This window comes from Manacus candei, unplaced genomic scaffold (assembly GCF_025592945.1).
Source record: "Manacus candei isolate 608988 ecotype Guabito, Panama unplaced genomic scaffold, ASM2559294v1 h1tg000020l, whole genome shotgun sequence".
NCBI classification, from domain to species: domain Eukaryota; kingdom Metazoa; phylum Chordata; class Aves; order Passeriformes; family Pipridae; genus Manacus; species Manacus candei.
Window position 1 is genome coordinate 4,518,201 of NW_026138068.1, and position 22,504 is coordinate 4,540,704.

General features: G+C 50.4%; 1 protein-coding gene across 2 annotated transcripts; it reads right to left on the bottom strand.

Annotated features, from left to right (window-relative positions):
* Positions 1-324: 324 nt before the first annotated feature.
* SCARB1 (scavenger receptor class B member 1) lies at positions 325-21,499 on the bottom strand. Of its 2 annotated transcripts, XM_051785685.1 has the most exons (13): positions 21,285-21,499; positions 16,967-17,124; positions 15,190-15,331; positions 14,532-14,735; positions 14,251-14,346; positions 13,530-13,642; positions 11,453-11,619; positions 10,723-10,841; positions 9,609-9,682; positions 8,672-8,723; positions 8,065-8,211; positions 5,618-5,743; positions 325-2,387 (listed from the first exon to the last, which is right to left on the bottom strand). In XM_051785685.1, the coding sequence occupies exons 1-12, from the start codon at positions 21,402-21,404 to the stop codon at positions 5,618-5,620; spliced, it is 1,518 nt and encodes a 505-aa protein (XP_051641645.1). In that variant the 5' UTR covers positions 21,405-21,499; the 3' UTR covers positions 325-2,387. The 2 variants fall into 2 exon arrangements, with proteins under 2 accessions (XP_051641645.1, XP_051641646.1); XM_051785686.1 differs by lacking the exon at positions 5,618-5,743.
* Between the last annotated feature and the right edge of the window lie 1,005 nt (positions 21,500-22,504).

Here is a 22,504-nt window from a genome sequence, read left to right on the forward strand (position 1 = left end):
GGTCGCAGCGTGGCCCCGCCGGGGCAGGGGATCACTGCCGAGGATCCCCGCCCGTGTCCCCCATCCCGGCCCGGCCCCGCCGTTCCCGGGTCCCGCTGCCCCCCCCGGGACCACCCCGGGCCCGCACCGACCGCGGCCCCACAGCGCCCTCGGGCGGCCGCTCGGCAGCGCTGCAGCGCCCGGCCCCGCCGAGCCCCCCGCGCACCCCACGAGTGCGGTGAAAGGACGAGCTCTCGGGGAGCGCTTTGCCGCAAAGCCACAAAAACAAACAAACAAACAAACAAACAAACAAAACCCGAACAAACCGACCACCAAAGCTCGTGCTAGGAGCGGTATTCCCGTGTTTTTATTTGCGTTCACTTGTCCAACAGCAATTAGCACCGGTATGTCATTAAAGCCTCTCGCAGGGAGCTCACGGGGTGGTTATCGCTGCTCTGCCCTCAGCTTTGGGTCTCATAGGTCTGAGCTGATGGGCTGGTGTCCCAGAGAGCCTCTGCCCCACTCCTGTGTCCGTCGCCGCTGGCCAAGGCTGTAGGTGTGAGCTGCTGTTTGCAGCTGAGTACGTTTGGATTTAAGGCCAGAGAGAGTTTACAGCTGTACTTTAAGCATCACCCTCAGTGAGGACTCGTGCCACAGAGATAACCCAGCAGTAGTGGCCACAAGAAGGGACTTGGCTAGTCCTGTTGTACCTGTGAGACACACTTCAGGTATCAAGGTGAGTTCAGCCCATGGACCAAGTTCTGGGGAGCTGCCACCCTTCCCTGTCATGACCCAGGCTGTATCACAGCTGTTTCCACAGTAAGGCAGCCCAAACCCACTGCAGGACTGGGAACATGGCCAGTAAGGAATGCACTGGCACAGGAATTGTGATGTTGGTTTTAGCTCCTGTGCTCTTCCTGCCCAGTAAGATGGACAGAGGTCTAAAGAGAAAAGTATTGCTTACCCCACAAGAAGGTCACAGGGTTGTCCTGGACAACACTTTCCAGACCCCAACAGTATTCATGCCACACACAGTGCAACAATTCCTCTGGTCCAAGGAAGACCCAGCTCTGTTTTGTCCTTGCCAGATGCTTCAACATTGGCCCCTTTAGTTTTCCTAAGGGCTACCCTGGCTCCTGATTGGAAGTGAAGAAGGCAAGTGTGGTAGACAACTACTGATTGGTAGTTAGACAAAAATATCCCTGTGCTTTGGGCTTCTTTTCCACTGAAGTGTGATCCCAGCCCACCCACCCCAAGGTAATATCCAGGCCCAGGTCCCCCAAGACACCGTTTCAGAAATCTGCAATAGTTTAATCAAACTGTACTAAGGCCATTGTTACTTTCATGATTGCACATATTCCTTGCTCTCAAAAGCACAGATATATTCATTAACACTCAAGGACAGGGTTAAGCTTCCCCCTTCCCATGGTCAGGCAGAGTGGCTGGAGCAACCAACAGCTTCCCAACGCTGACAGCCACAGCCAGAAAAGCTGACCCTGGATGGCTGAGCAGGCAGCAGGGACAACTGCCAAGAGCTGAGTGACAGCTCAGATGTACCACAGAGGTTTTGCCAAGGCTCATCTCACGCAGTCACTGACAGAAAGGAGAGGCAAAGTAACAGGGCTGTGAGCTGGAATGACTGGAGTGCAAGGTCATGGCACAGAACTGGGGCTTTAAAAGTCACCACTGTACTCTCCAAAACATGCAAAGCCTGGAGCAACCCTGGGCAGGCTCCAGGTACCCTCAGAAGAGACATCACTGAGGTGACAGCACCCAGAATTGATTTGCAGTGTAGTCCAGTTACATCAAGTGGCAATAAAACCATAACTGGCTCCAGCACAACTGCCCCATTCAGTGAGAGTAACGGTAGCTTTTAAAAAGATCACTAAATCCCATCCCTGCTACCTACACAAACCTCATTTGTTTTAAAGGCTCCCATTAAAGTGCCTTTTATCCCTAGCAAAAGGCAGTTCTAAATTGCAAATAACTTCTCAGATCAGTCAGCAACCACCTTCATTCCTGCTGGCCCACCAGAGAGAGGGGCTGTGGCAAAGGTTGGCCCTTGGGGTCAAGGGTTCTTGGACGTTGTGTTGAGAGTCTGGATGAGGTCTCCTGGCACGGGAGTGCTGTGCAGCAATACTGTCCCGTGGCTTTGCTGTGGTTGTGCAGGGTCTCCACTGAGCTGTCCAGGACAACTTCGGCTTCCAGAGACCTCTGGGGATCCAAAGCAGGCCTCGCCTCCAGCACGGGTGTGTCCCAGTGGGAAGCGTGGCGGGGCTGGTGGCTCAGGATTCGGCGTCATCCTGGCTCAGCGCGTCAGCGTCGTGTAGGAGCGGCGTGGTCTCGGAGGAGGGGGGTGGTTTGCTCTGCCTGGTGGGGGGACGTGGGCTCTTCTCGGCGGCGGTTCCCTGCAGGGGAGGGACAGAGGTTACGGGGTGCACGCGCCGGTGGCACCGCACTCACACCTGGCAGCGCGTGCCACCGCACCCCCACGTGGGCCACGCCCACCCCAGGCCTCTGGAATTTTCCCGTGGCACACGACCCTTTTCTGAAGGCTTCTTAAATTGAAGGGGTTTGTACCTCCTCCCCCAGCAAAACAAAGTAATTTCCATTCCTGCCCACCGACATCGCTAACACACCCCACCAAGCCCCCAGCCTGAAGAGCTGTGTGGAGGAGATACGGGACAAAGTCAGTGTGCTGTGGGAGGATGATGGAGAGATCTTCTCAGGGACAGAATGGCTTGAAGACCCCCAGACACCACCTGCAGTACACATGGACAGCACTCATTCCCAGTATAATGGTAGGTGCAGCCTATGGAGAAGGCGAAGGGTGGGAGCTGGTGCTTCCTGACACCAAGAGGAAGGTTCCTCCTCACCTAAAGGCTTACACCTACAGAACAGGTTCACCACCCTCAAAGCTGAGGAGGAGTCAGAAACACCTTCAAGCAGATCACGTGGGTCCCTGACCATAAATCATACAAGAACCCCAGGGGGAAGCAGGAATTGACAGAATTGGGTCACTCGCTACTGTTGGGGACAGAGACACCACCTGCCCACCTGACTCATCATCTAGAGAAATTTGCTGCTCACTGGGGATTGGGGTGTTGTGGAGGGACTGTGAGGCTTATCTAACCCTTTGACTACTGCCCACTGCTGCTTCACCACTGATACCACCAGGACCACCTGGAAACTATTTGGGCATGGTGTTATTTGACTGAAGATTGGACTTGATGATCTTGGAGGTCTTTTCAACCTTTACTGAGTCTATGATTCTAAAAGTGACTACAGACCTCAGGTGGGGGGGTATACAGTCTGGGCAAAAAAGGTGGTTAATGTTCAAGGACCACCTCCTCCAAGCTCAAGAACCCAACGAGCACCCAAAGCCAGGAAAAAATACCAGCAGGCCTACACGGATGAACCAAGAGCTCCTGGCCAAACACAAATGCAGAAAGGAAGCATATGGAAGGTGGAAGCAGGGACAGGTAACCTGGCAGGAATATAGGGGCACTCTCCCAGCATGCAGGGATGAAGATAGGAAAGCCAAAGCCCAACTGGAATTGAATCCAGCCAAGGATGTCAGAGACAAGAAAGGCTTTTATAAGTACCCAGGTGACAAAAGAAAGAGTAAGGAACATGCAGGCCTGTTCCTGAATGAGGCAGGGGACCCCAGAAACCAGAGGAAAGTCTGGAGCAAGGAAGACACACCCTTGGTGGAAGAGGATGAGGTCAGAGAATACTTAAGTAACCTACACATACACAAATCCATGGATCCTGATGGGATTAGCAGGCTAACATCACAACAAGGCCACTCCCCATTATCCTGGCAATGGGGAAAGGGGCCCAAAGACTGAAGGGAAGCAAATGTCTCTTCTGTCTTGAAGAAAATCAAGAAGGAAGACCTCAGGAGCTACAGGCCAGTCAGCCTCCCTTCAATCCTTGGGAAGGTGATGGAGCAGCTAATCCTAGGAACCATATCCAGGCATATGAAGGACAAAGAAAGTCATCAGGAGTAGTCAACATGGATTCACCAAGGGGTAATTGTGCTTGACCAACTTGATAGATGTCTGGGATGAAATGACTGGTTTGGTAGATGAGGGGAGAGCAATGGATATCATCTACCTGGACTTCAGGCTTTTGACACTGTCTCCCATAAAAACCTTATAGGGAAGCTGATGAAGTATGGGCTGGATGAGCAGTGAGGTAGACTGAAAACTGGCTGACAGCCAGGCCCAGAGGGTTATGAGGTCTAGTTGGAGGACAGTAACCATCAGTGTACACCAGGGGTCAATACTGGGTCCAGTCCTGTGTAACATCTTTATTAACAATCTACAAAAACTGGGAGAGTGGCTTATACACCAAAAGGGATCTCAGTAGGCTGAGAAACGGACTGGAAGGACCCTCATGAGGTTCAACACTTGGGCAAGAACAACCCCATGCACCAGTACACAACAAGGGTCACCCAGCTCTGAAGCAGTTTGGCAGAAAAGGACCCGAGAGTCTCAGGGGACATCAAGCTGAACATGAATGAGCAGTGTGCCTGTGTAGCAAAGGCAGCCAACTGTATCCTGGGCTGCATTGGGAGTGTTGCCAGCAGGTCATGGACGTGATCCTTCCCCTCTGCTCATCACTGGGGAGGCCATAGATGGACTACTGTGTTCAATTCTGGGATTCCCGGGCTAAGAGAGATGGAGCTGCTGGGAGGAGTCCAGCAAACGACCACTGAAGTGATTATAAGACTGGACTGTCTCTTATGTGAGCAAAGGCCAAGAGAACTGGGACTGTTCAGCCTCAAGAATAGAAGGTTCAGGGGGATTTTACCACTGTATACAAGGATCTGAAGGGAGTGTGCAAATACAGAGCCAGGCTCTTCTTGGTCATGTCCAGGAACAGGACAAGAGCCAAGTGGCATGTAAACACAAGATATTCCCTATGTGAACATTAAGAAATACTTTTTTCCTTTTCTTTTTCTGTGAAGCTGTAACAATGGGAACAGGTTGCCCTGAGGACTCTCCATCCCTGAAGATATTAAGAGACATCTGGACATGGTCCTGAGCAACCAGCTTTAGGTGACCCTGCTTGGTCGAGATGCTGAACTAGATGACCTCCAGAGGTCCCTTCCAACCTCAACGATTCAGTGGTTTTGTGATCCTGTAATACAAACCCAGATATTTTATACATGACAAATTCCCTCTTGAAAGCCTCTCTGTTGAGGCTCCCTGCATGCAGGGGAAGGGTGACACCCACCAGTTGACTATCTCTGTTACCCCTACGAGTTTTTACCCCATTCAAAAACTTACCTCTGGATCTCAGACACTGGGAAGTGGGGGGAAATAGGCAAGAAAAGAGTGGTGGAAACACCAACCTTACTTTTCCCCCTGATCCCTGCTGGTATTAGGGCCACGGATCAGGTACACCAGGAGAAACAATAAGAGTATGTGCTTGCAACGTGGTTAAGTGTGAGTATTAAGACATCTAAATTGCCCTGAATAAAGCCATGAGACAACGTTGTTCCATCAAAGCTTGCCAGGAGGGCATGTCTGGTAGATGTGGACAGTAAACGTTTAATTTGATTGGTTTTAAGCAAAGTTTAATCAAATCAGGATGAGAGAAAAGCGTGTTACCTTGACTGGGTACCCACCTACAGTCTGGCTTCCTGCAACACCATCCCCTTAACCGGAGGCGGCTTTATGGCAGAGGTGGCCTGGTTGGCCTTATTACTGTCTGAGTTCTTTTTATTGCTACTCCAAAATAGAAAGCATTTTTCCTAGAAGACAATCAGTCTTGTTTATGGTGCACTTGGACACAAATTTCATGAGGGTTCCAATTTTCAGAGGAGATTTGAAAATCACTGTTGAACTAGAATCTAGTTATTAATGAAGATTTCAAAATTTAGATTAAACTAAGTCCTATTTAAGATTTTGGTGTCAAGCCAGTTTTAAAATGGTCTGTTTGCCTTTTAAATGTGTCACCACACAGGCTCTAGGCCACAATGGCAAAGGAGGGATACAACGTCCGGGTGTGTTTTACACCTGTACAGAGTTATGCATTTTTAGAGCTTTGTGTCCAACAGATGCATTTCAAACTGGCTCCACTATAAACTAGACTAAGATTTAAGTGTTTCACAGTACCTCATCTGCACTGGGTTCAGAGCACACTGCTCCCTCCAGAAGCCAGAGGCACACAAGACACTCCAGGGAGGAGCTGGGTTCAGGGAGACCTTCACGCTGGCAGACACGTGAAGGTGCGGACAATGTCCCCGCTCAGGGTCCCCTCTGACACAGCCTGTGACTTCAAGAGGCAGAACTGTGCACGATTAAGCAATCAGCGCCAGATCAGCAACACTTCAATCAAATGAGGAACACCCCTTGGCTGCAAATCGCTGTCTTCCAGTTTACAAGCTCTTATCTACTCAATTAGGTGGAGACATTTGTGTTGTTGTACAGCTTTCTTGGAATTTAAAAGGTTATTGGAGGTCTTTAATCACTTTCCAGGTAGTCAGGCACTTTCTGCAGTTGACACAGTTCTAACACTTCATGACAGTTTTGGCTGAGCACAGAAACACAGCTGGCTAACACCTGGATTTGTGACATTGCACAAGCAGATATTCAGTCGGCTTGAATGAGTTTAAAAATCCAGCTTTTCTCCCTGACCCTTTCTGGCATGGTTAAACCTCTTTGATACCAGGAATTAAGACTTCCACAAAGCAGGGTGAGGAAATGCCAGCTCAGGGCTACGTAAGGTGTTAGAAACAGCTGCCCAGCCCTTTCTCAGACCCGCTGAAATGCGGCAGAGTGTCTGTCTGCCACTGACCACTCACATGTGCTGAAGTGGAGCCGTTCATCCCAGGGCCATCCTGGGAGCACAACAAGGGTTTGGCAATGAGCACTGGGCTCCATGCTGGGCCCTAGCAATGCTCCCACCCTGCAGGGAAGTTGTGTGGAGGAACAAGGGGATTTGGGATCATGTGTTTAAGTCACTTAAGCAATTGTAGGCTTGGTTAAAATCCAATTACGTGATACTCTGAGAACTCCAGGGGTATTTAAGGTGGGTTTGCATTAGTGTTTCAGTTAGAGCAGTAACAGGAGGCTGAGCAAAGGAAGCCCCTCACACAGGCCTCTTCTTAGTCTGCTCTTATCCCAAGCATTGCCTTTTATCCCCACAAGTAGCTCTCCACCTCTGCAGCTTTAGAGCCAGCCTAAGCCATCTGATTGTAGTGCAAAACTAAACCAGCTTGCTTTGATATAGGTTAGGGCAGGGAGCTAGATCTCTACTTCAAGAGCTAAAGCTTGTAGAGAGCTTAGTGTTATCAGATCACTGTCATGAAGCCGGAGCCACAGATCTCCACTGAGTGTTTTAGCTCTTTTATATTCTGTCCTGACAGCTCCTCAGCCTCACCCCCACTGCCTGCCCCATCACAGGCCAACTGCTGCCCAGCTGCCAGATCCTGGCAGGCTTCAAAGGTCTGCACTTCTCTGTAAGCCCAGATACACAAAGGCTCTGTGGGTTTCACTTCCAGAGCTACTTGGAGCACTTTGCCCAGCAACCAAGTGGATTTCAGTGGAAAACGGTATCTGAGCTGGGCTGAGAAGCAGCCACAGTGGCTGCATCTCCTCTGCAAGAACACAGCAACTGCATTTCATCTGTGAACAAGCTGTGCTCAAGTAGCTCCATCCTCTGGAGAAGCCTCTGCTCTAAATGGAAAACTGTTGGGACCCTGCAGAGATGCAGATTTGTGCAGTGGCACAGACCTGCTGCTGCCTTCTACAGAGGCTGGGTTGATAAACTAGGCTTGTTTCTTCATCAGTTGGCTGAGCTGAGAAATACCTCCTCCTTCATGAAGCCGCTTTCATCACCACTGCGCCCCAAGAAAGCCACAAATGCTTTATGCTATCTATTTGCAGCCCAATTTCCGGGTGGCTGAGGAAGTCCTGCTGCTATCTGCTGGCACCTGGCACCATTAGGAGATTGTTGGTGGCATCAGCCAATGTTTCCTCAGGAATGTTAGATTGTCAGCCCAATCTACATCATCTGATTAAGTCTGATTTGACTAACAGCATGTCCTACTAGACATCTGCAGATTCTTACCTTATTCGTTACCATGAGCACAGCTGCTGAGATAATGAGTGGGACACTCAGTCCAAGGACGATATACTGCAGGTATTCCAGCAGTGACGGGAACAGCACCAGGTTGGTGTAAAACTGGTTTAGGACTGAGCCGTCGATGGATCCGCTCTGCTCAAAAAAGCAGAGTTGTCAGTGGCATTTCCCTCCCATCCAGGGCTGACACACACCAGCTGAACAATTCCTCTCCCACACCCTCCCAGCCTAAATTAGGGAATTTATGCAAGATTCAGTCAGGCTAGAAGCTTTTACTAAATAGCTGGAGTCAGCTGGACATGCACACAGATGGGGGCTACACTCCCTGGCCCACATTAGTACAGGGATGCTGGCAGCTCTGTCCAAGGCCCTATTTAACCCCACATCTAGGGCAGAGCCAGAGATTTACCAAGTATAGTGCAGGGTTTGTTCAGCTCAGAGGGATTAATGACATAGCCAAGTATTGAAAAGCCTTCTGTTGGTGCTTAATTAGTCTGGCTGGCTTTAAGCTTTATCCAAAGTGGAGTTTCTCCAGCACTGGGTGATGGGGAAGCAGAAGAATCTCTACAGAATCAGGTCGAGGAAGGCAGCTCACCTCTGCAAACCACAGCAGCGGTAGGACCACTGGCTCAATCTTCCCTGTTTGACTGGGGGGGGAAGAGAATTAAAAACAGAAACACACACTTAGATTTATGGTTGATCAAGCCACAATTAGTGCCATAATTCTTCCTAAGGGGATGGGTCTGATAGACTGACAGTGGCCAGGAAACCAGTGTAAGGAGGTGGCAATCCCTGCTGCTTCAATGAGCTGCTCCCACCGTGGGGGACCAGGTCCAAGCTGGGCTTCTCATGCAAGAGCAGAGCTTATGCTTTGATTTGGGATGAACTGCCTGAAGACAGCACTAAGTGCCATCCCAAACCTGGGCTCCAGGGACATGAAACTCAGTGAAGCAGAATGCTACAGTTCATGTCTCAGTTACCTGGGTGGTAGAATGGGGTGGTGCAGCCAAGTTGGCAGCATGGGGACTGTCTGCAGGTATGTGCACCTCAGCCAAAGCAGCAAGAGCACACTCCCACCCTTGTGGATATTGAACATCTGGCACCACACAACTTGGTTACAGAAACCTCCTGTTTGCTTTCATAGAGCTGGAAGTGTCTTTCTGGACACAGATTTCACTGTTAACCCTGCAGGCAGAATGTTTGGCCTCTCCACGTTGGAGGTAACACCTGAGAGGCAACACAGCACAAGTGAACAGCTCCTGCTTCATCAGGAGGAGCAGTCCATCTATGAGCTGTCTGGTCAGGAACAGGAATACTGTCAGAGCTGAGCAAACAGGCAGCCACACCTGCACTGCTAAAGGATGGCAGCTGGTGGTCACTGGAATGGCTGACATTTCAGCAGGAGCCAGCTGGCTCTGGCCAGTCAGGACAACTGGTCATGGTAAAGCTGCTTCATCTTTGGAGAGAGTAAACTCTGCAGCACTCCCTGCTCAGGGAAGGGAGATGGACCCTTCTAGAAGGTGACTACTTACATTATACCAGACACCTGCTTTATGTACAGGTTCAGCTGGAGCTTGATAGAGCAATTCATGGGGATGCCCGTCATCTGCACAGGAAGACACCAACCAGTTAATCAATAACCTCTAAGTGACTTTGTAGTAACCAACAGATCCTGTCCAGCAATACCCCAAGACCATGAAAACATCACACTTCAAAGCCGGGTCTTGTTGGCACCAATTAAGGCAGTGGTATCTCATGACTCTGCAGTTTTGCAACACATTTTTACAAGCAAAGAATTTTTGTTGGACTGTCCCTGTTTTACTCAGCAGACTGCAGCTAGATAAGAACATATTTAACTTTACTTTTATCAGTAGATGTTTGATACTGTAATAAACTTAATTAGATTTTCATAACTGCGATAAGAAAAGCAGTCAGAACCCAGTGTGCAGATAAGACACACAGTTTACCTGCCTCAAGAGGGAAATTGGCTTTTAGCTTGAGCAAACATCACTGAACGTTTGGAAAAACTGACCATACACAACAGAGGCTGTGGGTGGAAAATCCCAAAGTCCCCTCCCCATCAGCAGCTGGGACAACAGCACCTCAGGATGCCCCAACTCATGCCCCCTGGAATGGTGACTTCACCCTTACGCTGTGGATGTGTGGGGAGTGTGACACAGCAGCAGACCAGGGCAAAAGCAGCCATTTCGATGGGCAGGTTGAGAGACTGGAAGAAGCTAGACCAAAAATTGGTGGTGCCAGCTTGAGCCACAGCATGATCTGCAGCCTTTGGCAGCCAGTTTCTCATGGCAATACGTGTTTGCAGATTTGGGGCATAGCTGGGCTGCTGCCAGATACACCTCCTGGTGTTATAGACCTGAGTCAGTAGAAAGAACTTGATTGCGCTTATCGAAACAATTACGCTTATAATTAGTCCTGTAATTCCCCAGAAGCCAGGCTAATTAGTTAGTTTATGGCTCTGACAATTTTATCTGCACATGTCCTCACCAGTCTTTGCACTATGGAACCTGCTCAAATCAATGCCATGAGAGCAGAGTGTGGCCACCACTCAGCTGATGGCAGGCTCCCTTCCCCTGCCTGGGCTGGCCCGTGGGGAGATGGGAGGACCCCAATGGGTTCACTTACGGGGTGCACATCCAGGAAAAGTGCATGCTGGTCCTTGCTGGGGTTCAGGCCCACGACGGCGTTCACCAGGGAAGGGTCGGCGTTGTAGAAGTGAGGGTGGGAAATGAACATTGGTGCATCTAGATGAGATCAAAGGCATCTTAAGATCCTCCACACCCACCTGGAACGCTTTGTTGAGGTTTCTAAGCCTTTGCATTACCTGTTCTGAACAGGCTTTTATGCCTTTTTCCTCCCAACCAGAAGGCTCCTTCCCTTCCCTCCCCACAGGTTATGCCACTGCCCTGAGAGGATTAAAACCAGCCACCCTCTCCTACCATGCACTGATCAATGCTGTGGTAACTCGCTGTTCCCAGATGCAGGTCAGGACACTAAGTTTGGATTCTCGCTCCTGGGTGACCCACACTTAGTATTCAAAGCCAATATTTAATTTGGCAGTTACATGAGCTGACTCTTCCTCACTCCTCTGCCTGCTCCCTCCCCAGCTCCCACTGTATCCTTGGGCATTCCCACAAGCGCCACGCTGTCCTAGGGCCAGGGACCAAAGGAACTTTGGGCACAAGGGTTTGCCTTCCTTCCCTCCTTGCTGAGGTGCCTGTGGAGTGCGTGCAGAGCCCAGCAGCACCTTTCAGCACTCTGGCAGACACCAGAGCTGGTTTTCCAGACAGCCAAGCTTGTATTGTCTCAAATTTAATACCAGTACGGCAGGGACAGACAGGAGAAAAGGACTTACTGAGCCTACAGGTGCTGACGTTCTGGATGCCAGACTGCATGCAGGGGCAGAAGCCCTCGTTGGGTGGATAGTCTGTGCCATTGGCAAAGAGGGTTTTCGGCGCCACGAAGCGATAGGTGGGAACACCCTTGAACTTTCCAGACTGCTCGTACACCAGTGTCAGGGATCTGGGTTTCGGTGGAGAAGGATTGGAATTAGCCAGCATGATCCCAGCCCAGAATTGGGTTCTTATCTTGGCTGGATAAGATGCAGTTGCAATGTAACTTAGACTTTGAGATCCAGATAAACCCTCAGAGCAGTGCTTGGGATGGGGAATGAATATTTAAGCTTTTTGCTTTCCATGTTTTAAGCACAGGTAAAGGGCTGGTCAGGACTTAGCTACGGAGAGAAACCACAGGCTTATAAATCTGTTTGCTGTATCCAGGTGAGATTTGTTTAAAAGGCACATAGTAATCCCCAGGGCAGCTCTCCAAGAGATAATACCCACTTTGTGCAAGCCTTGGCTCTGAGGTGCTCCATTACAGGGGATGGACACTGCATAAATCTCTTTTGAAGCCCAACTCCAGCCATTGTCAGGGGAGTGGAAAATTTTACCACATGACACAGCAAGATTTTTTTTCTTGCTACAATAGGCTATTGATGTTACACTGCAGTATTGCTACCAGCTGGCCAGGATCGATGCAAGTTTCCAGGATAAAAGTTTGCTCCCTTCACACTTGATTGAGGCTTGCAGGGATCACAGAATGGGTAAGGGGTCACAGAAGGGACCCATGACAGCCTGGGCCTGCCAAGGGGATGCTCATGCCTACAGATGCCTTCTGACACCAGGACTAAGGATTCAGGGCATGTCGAGTACTTACACTCATGCCTCTTGGCTCTGCTCACCTTCCAGCAGGGAGGCAGAAGCTGCTGTAGCACATCACCAGGGTAAAACCTTGCCTACCCTGCAGGGATAACCAGGTAGTTGCACCTCAGCATCAATCAGCTGCACAGGAGATGAGCCCTGCCTGTCCTGCAGCAAGGTAGATACACTTTTAGTCTATCAGCCGAGGTTTGTGACTCTGGATGAACACAGAGGCTGAGGCAGAAGTTTGGGGAGAAGACACAGCACTGCCCAGTGAAGAGGCTGAGCCACTTCCCCCACAGTTCTGCCTGGCAGGACCCTCCTATGCTAACAGGAAACCAAGTTTGGTGTCCTCCACTTCACTGGCAGCATGCTTTGTTTTCTACAGATTTCTGTATTTTTACAGAAACAGGTATGTTTATTTAAACTTTGGTTACAGGTAAACTTCCCTGTAAGTTCCTAGCTCCAGGTCACTTTAGTGTTTGCTGATGTCCCTTGTGCAGAGGAATTCCTGTACTATTGCTTGGCTCAGCTGCCTTTGTTTGTTCACTGAAGAGGTCATTGTTCCCTATTCAACATGCTGCTTGTTTTGCAGCACTATCTACAGAGCCAGAGTTAACCTTAGCTTCCCCAAGCTGAGCACAGGGTTTTTGTGCCTGCTTGCCCTCCTTCCAGCCTCAGGTATACACACACGGGGTGGCTCTGCAGGGTACTTTAGTCCCTGTGTGATCAGCTAAGGTCAGGGTGTCTTATACAGGACAGGCAAGCAGTGCATCACCTAGGTAGGAAAAAAAAAAAAAGAAAAAAACCCAAAAACTAAGAGAGACGTGAAATAGTGGCACAAGTTCCCCTCTGACATAATTTCTACAAGGGTTTAGTCAGCTAAAAAAGTTCTGCAAACAGTTACAGCTGCATTTCCTCCTGACAACCCCCACTTCTCCCTCTCGCTGCCCACATCTTATCTAGACTGGTTATTTTCTACTGATTCAACGCGGGCAAGTTGGACTCCTCCGGTGATCTGGGAGGTATTTATGGACACCACAAGATGCTGATAATCAGACAACTGCGCTGTTTGCTAAGCTCAGATACTGCAACCCCGAACCGCAGCTGAACTTTAACTACAGAGACGAGTCCTGAGGCCTCTGCGTCACTGCACAGGTACTCTGTGTGCACAGGATGAGTGCAGCGTGTCCTGACACCTGCACAGGGACGGGCTGGCAGCTGAGGCCTCACCTGCAGGCATCAGGGCTGTAGAACTCCAGCGAGGTCGGGGGCATGAACGGTGGCCACATCTCCCCCGACGTCCCATTGATCATGTTGCACTCGCTGCTCCGCCAGTAGTTCACCTGTGGGACAGGTGGAGAGAGAAGAGCTCAGAAGGGTGAGTTTGCTGGAGTTGGCTTCCACCCCTGCATGGGACATCCACCACCCTGCACTGCCTCCACAGCACACAGAGAGCACAACACCAAAGAACATCAAAGATCCTTCCCATCTTAAAGGTCTTTTCCAACCTCAGTGATTCCATCAGTCAAACATCTGCCCAGTTAATGGAGAAAAGATCCACCACCCATTGTGTTTGATGTGTAGATTCAGTTGATTGTAGTTAGGAGTGATATTCCAGGAGGGAAGAATAAAGCATCCCTTTAACAAGGGTATTTAAGTACCTTAAACACAGGCCACAGGGGCCTGAGACTTCAACCATTAGAGGCAACCAGCTCCAACAGCATTTCAAGGGAGTCCAAGTGACACCCATGAGAAGCTGAATTTAATGCTTCCTTACAAGCCCCTTGCCACAGGGCTGCCTCCTGGCAACTTCCTAGAACAGAAGTTGCAGCAGTTTAGAAACTTGTCTTCAAACCTATGACCCAGAGACAAGAGCTCCTAGAACTTTCAGTTTATCTTAGTTTATCTCAGGCATTGCCCCTGTATTAAAGGTTTGCCACCTGGTACTTACCTTCTTTAGCCCATTCCATGAATCCACCATGTGAACTTGACTGATGTTCTTCATGCCCGTGTTCACTGTGAACAATCCTGAATTGGAGTTGTTAAACTGCAGAGAGAAGAAGACTTTTTAATCCACTACACACAGCAGGACTACAACTCTGTGTGCTTCACCAGCTCTAGGGGTGCTTCACATACTGCCAGCTAAATAACTTCAACTTAGTTAAGTGCCTGAGCTACCCCCAAGACCACTACTGCTGTGATTTTAGCATTCCCAACCAACACTTTACTCACCTCTATAAACAAGCCAAACTTCCCCTCGAAAGGAATCAGACCAGGAACAAGTGTATTTATTGTGTCTATAAGAGGGTCTTCGTAGCCCCACATGATCTCCCCCACCGTCCGGTTCATGAACGCCTCCTGTTTCATGCCAGCCAGGGCTCCACTCAGTAAAAGCTTCACAAAATTTGGCAGTTTTTCCATCATTACAGCTGCTCCCTGGAAAAGAAAAGAAACCTCTGCAATGAGAGCCTCATCTTTACCAGACAAGCATAATCTTTGGTGCTCAGCAAGATCCTTCTGCTGCTCCCATCTATAGCCCCAGAGAAATCCATTGGACAGACTGAGGTTCTTCATTTATTCCCAGTTTGGGAAGAAAGCGGTTGAGGGTTCACAGGCTTCATTTCCCCACAGGATGCTCAGGGGAGGTTTCATACTCAAGCCCAGCTGCTTTGCCAGCCTCTCTGGTTTTGGAACATGCACACACTGGTTTTGGAAGAGTAAGCGCAACACAACTAACAATCAGAAAGAAAATTGCGTTTTATTAGTTTTACACCTCGTTGCTTGATGAGCCTTAAGCCCTACAAGAAAGTAAGCTTTGATTTAGCATTAGGCTTCACCACCCTCCCCGCAAGCTCAGAAGTTGGAACCCATCCAGGGAGCAAGCACTTACCATCATCAAAATATTTGGCACGACGACATAGTCTTCTTCAGTGCCATTGGACATGTCTGGCTGGAAGAAAAGGTTACGGTACTCCAGGAAGGAAACAGTGTCATTGTCATGGAACGTGATGTTTGTTTTGTACCTGTACTCCCTGCAAAGAGATGAAAGAAGTCATGGGAACCTTCCCCCAGGCAGAGCCCCCACAGCCCCTTTGGAGCAAGGATGGGCTGCACCGGCCTGGGCTTGTGGAGGAGACCAAACCCCAGGGAGAAACCACAGGGAGGAGGTATCAGCCTCCACCCCAATCAGAGTTAGGGTCTAGCAGGAGGGATGGAAGTCCAGGTGCAAGGCATCCCTGAGAGACTGGATTCTTGCAGACACAAGGTGTTCTTTCCCAACTCAAGACCCAGCGCACAAAAAGTTTGAGACAAAAGTGTAAATCTCCTCTGTCACTTTGCTTACAGCCGTCAAAAAGCCCAGCCCCATCAAAGAGGTACCCAGATATGCAGAGCCATGCCAAACTACACACTAAAACCAACCTGCAAACAGGAGACTACCAGCCAAGATGCCACAGGACCACCAGTAAGCCCACACTGATTTGCTCCCAAGCTCCCTGACAGCTTCCAGGTTCAGGGCAGCACAGCATTGTGGCCCTCCTCCTGCTCCTCAGGGCTGCAGGCCATCCAACTCCTGCACGCTGCCCAGTGCTCTTGGACTTTACCCCACACCACAGGGGCAGTCCAATCTCATGGAGGCTGCTATGCCCTGCCATAGCATGAGGTTGTCCCCAACGCCATGAGCCTGTCACAGCTCCTGAAGGAACTGAAGCTCAACCCACCAGCAAAAACAAAGTCCTTTACTGTGGAGCCTCTATTTTACAGCCCACATTAGGGAAGGGCACTAATCTTGCTCAGTGGGAACACAAGGACACTAATAAGCTTTGCCCCTTTGTTTATTCTGATTTACAATAAGTGAAGCCTTTTCCCCAAGCCAAGTGACTGATTGGATCACAACATACAGAACCCACATGGTATGACCTGGCAAGCCCAGATGAAACAAGGGCATATACATACTGCCAGGTTTCCCCCCAGCACTGCTCAGCTTTGGATTAATCAGTAATCTTTCCACATGAGCTTGCTTAGCCTGCTGACTTAACCTTGCCACATTAGAGTAGGCACTAACGTGTCAAATATGACTACTGATGGGTAAATTCACACTCTCAACTCAGCATCAACCATCACTTCATGTTTCAGGTGCAGAGAAGCATCTGGGACTTCAGCCACGGCAAATAGGTCTGACCAAGTTTTAGTGGTCTGTACTGGTTCTCATGACCAGAACACTCATGTTAAGCAGATTCTGGGTCTCATATTAGATAAGAACCCATGAAGTTTGATATTGAGGTGACTCCAGCTCCAGAGCTGGACTCTTAAATGCACAGTGAAGATGAAATGAGTACACTCTGAAGATGAGGGTCACTCACCACTACACCAACACCCCTCATGCCTATGTTTGGACCTTATCAGCCCAGGTCTGGCTGTCCAGCAGGCCCCAGCACAGGACTGAGCTCTACAACATAGTGAAGAAGAGATCAGTTTTATCACCCCAGTGGCCAGGGGTCCTACTGGTGGCTTTAGCAAGATCAGAGCAATTAGAGTACATTTGAGTCACTTTAAAACCCTCTGGCAGGGTTTTAAAAAAACCTGGACTCACACCAAGTATGCAGCGCCATGCCCTCCTGCCAGAGGAGTCAGCCAGCAGCTGACCTGGACCACAAGTGGTCCCTGACCTGTACACGTAGGGTCCACGCTGGGTCAGCACCGGCTTCGCTCCCTGGAGGACTTGCTTGGGGTTCAGCACTTCGAAGAAGTGCACAGACAAGTAGAAAGGAACAGGAACGACTTTCCACATGTTGAAGGAGATGCTGCTGGGGTCGATCCTGACGTTCTGTAAGGGGAGGAAAAAAAAAAAAGAGAAAAAAAGAAGTGAAGAAAGGAGCAAGGAGAGACAACTTTTGGGCTCTGTGGCTGCAGATGAGCATATCCACCCTCAGCTCCATGTAAAGCCCAGTTGAAGGCAACAGATCCTGCAGAGGCTCTCTGGAGGATCAAGGTGGGCAGACTGAAACTGAATTAATCTGAACTGAGAACTTTTACATATGCAGAAACATCAAGTTTATGCTACAGGATGCCTGTTGGCTTATTTATTCAGGCTCCATTTTACAGATCCTACCCACAGGATTTGAGAGTTCTTTTGATGTGCTGGAGACTCACTCTGCACTAGATAAACCAGCACTGAATTATTCACACCTCTGCATCTTTCATTTGCTTGGCAGAACAACCTTGCCCCAAAGGCCTTCGCTTGTAGGTTTGGCAGCTCCACACAGTCAGGAGGCAACGGCTGGGAGAAGTGACAGCTATCCTCACAACTGTTTGGATACCAGCAGGAAGAGTCCATTAGATTCCCAGAAGATGGAGAATTGGGATGGCAACCGAGCTGTGTTCTAACAGCACAGGACACCTCTGATTCCTCTCAGCTGCCATCCTGCATTGACTCAGAGTTGATCATGAAGCAGGTCAAAGACAACACACAATTGTGTTTGCACATCATTGTCCTGTTTGCTGTGAAATGACTGCAGGAGCTCAAAGACAACTTAAGCCCTCCTCAGCTCAGGAGCTGGCATCTGCATACACCTGCCTCCACTCCCTCCTTGCCTTCGGGGGGGCTGCATTAGGGGTAACAGCCTGTTCCTTCTTGAACATGTACTTTGGGTGTGTTCCACCATAATCTTTTCTTCTGCAGGCACAAATCCTTGCCCTGGTTAGGTAAGGCAGTCAGCTTATGGAAGTGGGGTTGATCCACTAACTGCTGAAGGCATGTGGGCTTATCACAGTGCAGCTTTATCACAGTGCAGCTCAGCAACCCCTCAACAGCTCTCCTGCTCTGGAGCAACTTGATCAGGGTGCGTATTTGTTGGCACAGGGGATTGAGACAGAAGGCTGCCAGAGGCCTCCCCACAACACACCATCTTTCTTTAGTCATTTCATGACAAGGCTGGGCTACCCACAAGCAGCAGGGCTCTGCAAGCCCCTCATCCAAGCCCTACCCCTAAGCAGACACCTCCACGGTGCAGTGTAATCCACCTAACCCAGCAAACCCTTCCCACCTCCACTTCCATGCCCACATGCTGCTGGACAAGGGCCTCCATCCTGCTAGCCTGAAGGATTTCAGGGCAAAGAAGCAGTGATAGGACAATTTTTTATTTACTCTGCTTTACAATCCTGATTCCCAAGTGTCCAGTCAAGTATGATCAGGAGCATCTGGTTTCCTTTACTTGTTTGTTCTGTCTTGCACTCCCTGAATCACCTGTTGCATATGCATTTATTTATGTAATATGCACCCAGTCAGCATCCAGGACCTTTGAGCATCCCAGCTCAAGGCTGCCTGTCCCAGCCCCCTCCCATCTGGGCACAGGAGCTCAAGGTGCTCCATAGGTGCTGCTAAGTAATATCCACTGACAGGGTAGCCTTGGAATTAAGCTACTTGTAGGTCAAAACAAACATGGTCATATGCCTGAAATAAAAATAGAGTACTTGTCAACTTAGATAAAATGGAGTATTTGTCAACTTAGATGGGTTATAAAGTGTCACTGGGATGTTTGATCCCTTCTAACCAGGATGATCCTTGTTCCTGAGGAACTGAAGGGAACTGGTTACTGCCCATTGGCTCCAGACAGGACCAGAAGAGCAGCAGCTCCACCGCAACGCCCAAATCCTGCTTCTCCAGGAGGGAGGCTTCAGCCACCCTGATCAGCAAAACCGAGAGTCAAGGTTTCCCCTGCAGACTGAGAGGAGCAATCACATTGGGCGTCGGTCAGACCTCACCCTGCACCTCCTCTCACCACCCTCCTCCTCACCTTGCTAGAACAGCGAGGACAGGGCTGTCAGCCCACTCCCAGCCTTCAGCCAGGACAGCACCAGAGCTCCCAGGTGCAGCAGCAACGGGTGGCAGAGGGATGAGCTGATGAAGCCTCACTGTGTTCAGGCTCATACCTTGTAGGCAAGTCTGTGGCATTCCAGATGCTTCCAGAGAAGCAATATCCCCAGGGTTTGCATGGCCAACACCACAGGCAGCCCAATTTAGATTGTTTCTGCAGTTGGGGTAGGAGATAGGCTCCAAGTTCCCTCTTTCTACTGTGTCTTCTCCTACAGATTTTACCCAAAGATATCCTTGAAACTACCACCTCTTTGTAACCAAGCGCTTTTCCATCAGGAATCACCATCCTGACAGAGCTCAGGAAGCCAGCATGGGCAAACAAACCTTCACCTGCCCAAGACCAGCCTTTTAAGCTTCCCTCACCCAGACTACTCTGAAGACCAACCCAAGAGTTTCAGTGAGCCCCTGGATACTTCTCACCACCCATCATCACTCAGTTATGAGGCTTAATGTGAAATGGAAAAAGTAAGAGCTCAGGGCCATTTTGGGTCATTTTGAAGATGTGGAGACCAGTGCTTGAGATGAAGGGAGGAGAAACAAGAGTTGGTCTTTTCCTCATCTTCTGTTCTCATTGCAAATTATTAGGATTTAGCTAATTAGGTTGAAAGAATCAGGATTAGCTAAAAAGAGGGCAGAAAGGTTTTTGGGGAAAAAAAAAAAAGAAAAAGAAAAAAGTAATTTCTGTTCTGCAGGGGCCATCCAGCCTTTTATTTGCAGGTACCAGCTCCTGATGTCCATGAAACTGAACAAAGATTTTTCTACTGTTTAATCCACAGGACTGCCTGGCTCTGCCCAGACAGCAGCACTTGCAGGGGATATGTTTAAGTAGGTCATTTTCGGCAGAGACTTTGCATCACATGCAATGACAGCCATTGGCTGTTTGTTCACCTCTTTCATCAGAAGCCCATTTTCAGGGGCTGACCTGGGTAGGTGGAAGCTTGGAGAAAGGCCCAGGCAAGGAGCACATCTGCTTTGGAACAGCGAGAAAACAGTTTGGCTAAATAAGCTCCACATTACAGCAGGATAACTGGGGTCCTGGCAGCAGGGACAGGAGTGTTGGTTCACAAGAAGTGCAGCAGTTACTGAACAGACCAACAACTCCATCCACAGACCCACACTGTGGGGGACAAACCCTCTTCAGCCCCAGGACCTCTCCTGGGGATAAGACAGGTCTTCTGAGAAGCAACTCTTTAGGTTTTCAGTCTAGGGGAGAGGACTCAAGAGGCTGCTCAGAAGCTGCCCAAGGCTCCTTCCAAGTGCTACTGTACGTCATTTATCCTGTTTCCACTCGTAAAAGCATCACACCAGAGTACACTGAGACTGACAGTCTGCCCATCTACTTATGAAAGGAACAACTGGTGCTGCAGGTAGAGACAGGAGGGATGGGAGGAAGGGCTGGTGCCCAGGGCGATCTCAGCCCAGCACTGGGTGCCCAGCCAATTCCAGGGATGCAAAGAGCCCTCGTAAATCAAGGGTGGGAACCTGCTCATTCCGGATACGTTTGCCGTCGTCAGGAGTGAAATACCCCAGGGGTGGAATATCCCAAGCACGGATTTACTTAGAGTAAGATCCTGAGGCTGCTCGGGATTGCAGCTGCGACACTGTCACCTCCAGGGCTCGGCTGCCTCACGCTCTCGGGACCGCACTGCATAAAGGAAACGTGCCCACACACCAGCCAGCACCGCACCGGCTCCAACACACCCCGCTCCGCACCAGCGCCGACCCTGCATCCCGCACCGGTACACCCCGCTCCGCACCGACACCGAAGCTGCCCAAGGCTCCTTCCGAGTGCTACTGCACATCATTTATCCTGTTTCCACTTGTGAAAGCATCACACCCGCATCCCGCACCGTCTCCAACACACCCCCTGCTCCGCACCGTCACCGCCACCGACCCTGCATCATCCCGCACCGACACCGAGCCCCCGCACCACGCACCAGTTCCAGCACACCCCGCTCCGCACCGCCACCGACCCTGCATCCCGCACCTCCCACCGGACGCGGACCAGCCCCACACCGATGCCCTGGCCACGCACCGGCTCCCACACGCACAGCCCGCTCCGCACCCCCGCATCCCGCCGCGCCCCTCCCGAGCCCCCCGGCCCTGCTGACCTTGATGACCTGCTCCCTGATGATGAGAGGCCCCACGATCATCAGGCAGCCCCCCACGAGGGCGCAGGCCGCCCCGGCCAGCCCCAGTCCCACCGAGAGCTTGCGCCGGCTGGGGGCCATGGCGAGGGGGAGGCGGGAGCGGAAGCGGAGCCGAGCCAGGAGCGGGTCCCGCCGCCGCGGCCCCTTTATGGCCCAGCGGCCCGGCCCGGCCCGGCCCGGTGGAGGGGGCGGGGCCGGCGGGGAGGGGGCGGGGCCCAGCGGGAAGGGGCGGTGTCAGTCGCGCCAGGCCACGCCCCCTCTCTCCCCACGGGAGCAGAACCCGGGGATGGTGTGATCGTGAGCACGTGTGTGAGCACGGAAAAATAGGAAAACAGGTAAAATAGACAGAGATATGCAATATGTACGTAGATAAAATATCGTTCAATCATACAGTGGTTTGGGCTGGAAGGGACCTTGAAGATCATCCCCCCCTGCCATGGGTAGGGACACCTTCCACTAGATCAGCTCAGAGATTCATGCAGCCTGGCCTTGAACGCTTCCAGGGATGGGGCATCCACAGCTTCTCTGAGCAGCCTGTTCCAGTGCCTCACCACGCTCACAGTAAAGATTTTTTCCTAATATCTGGTGTAAGCCTGCTCTCTTTCAGTTTGAAGCTGTTCCCCCTTGTCCTGTCACTACATGCTCTTGTAAATAGATAAAAAAAACGTAAACATGTATGTATGTGTTCATGAGTATATATATATGTATAGTATGAGTGTATATATATATAGTAGTGGCCCAGACTACTCCCATGGGTCCCTCCATGACTGCTGTGCTGGCAGGTTGGGGAGCTGCAAGCCTGTTGTCACAGCTGGTATTGGGTGTCTTGGGAAGGGGGGCATGGCACACAGACAGCCCAGCAATCAAGCAGAACCCAAGGCTCAACCCCAGGCTCTCCCTAAAGAGAAAATATCCATCACCTCTTAACCCACCATGTTTGCCCAAGGAATTGGGTTTTTTGTCTATCTTGTATGTCTGAAATGTCCCTGAATAAAAGCCTCGATGAAACTCATCCCTAGAAGTGTCTAGAAGCCAGTAGAGACTAAAAAACAGAGTCCAGTTTGTGACAGCCTGTTTGAAAACAAGCCCATTGTCCCTGAGCTAAAGGGACTGGAAACTGGAGTGCACCCAGCTCCCACACGCTGTCCTCCATACAACCCACAGCTCCCACCAGGCAGAGG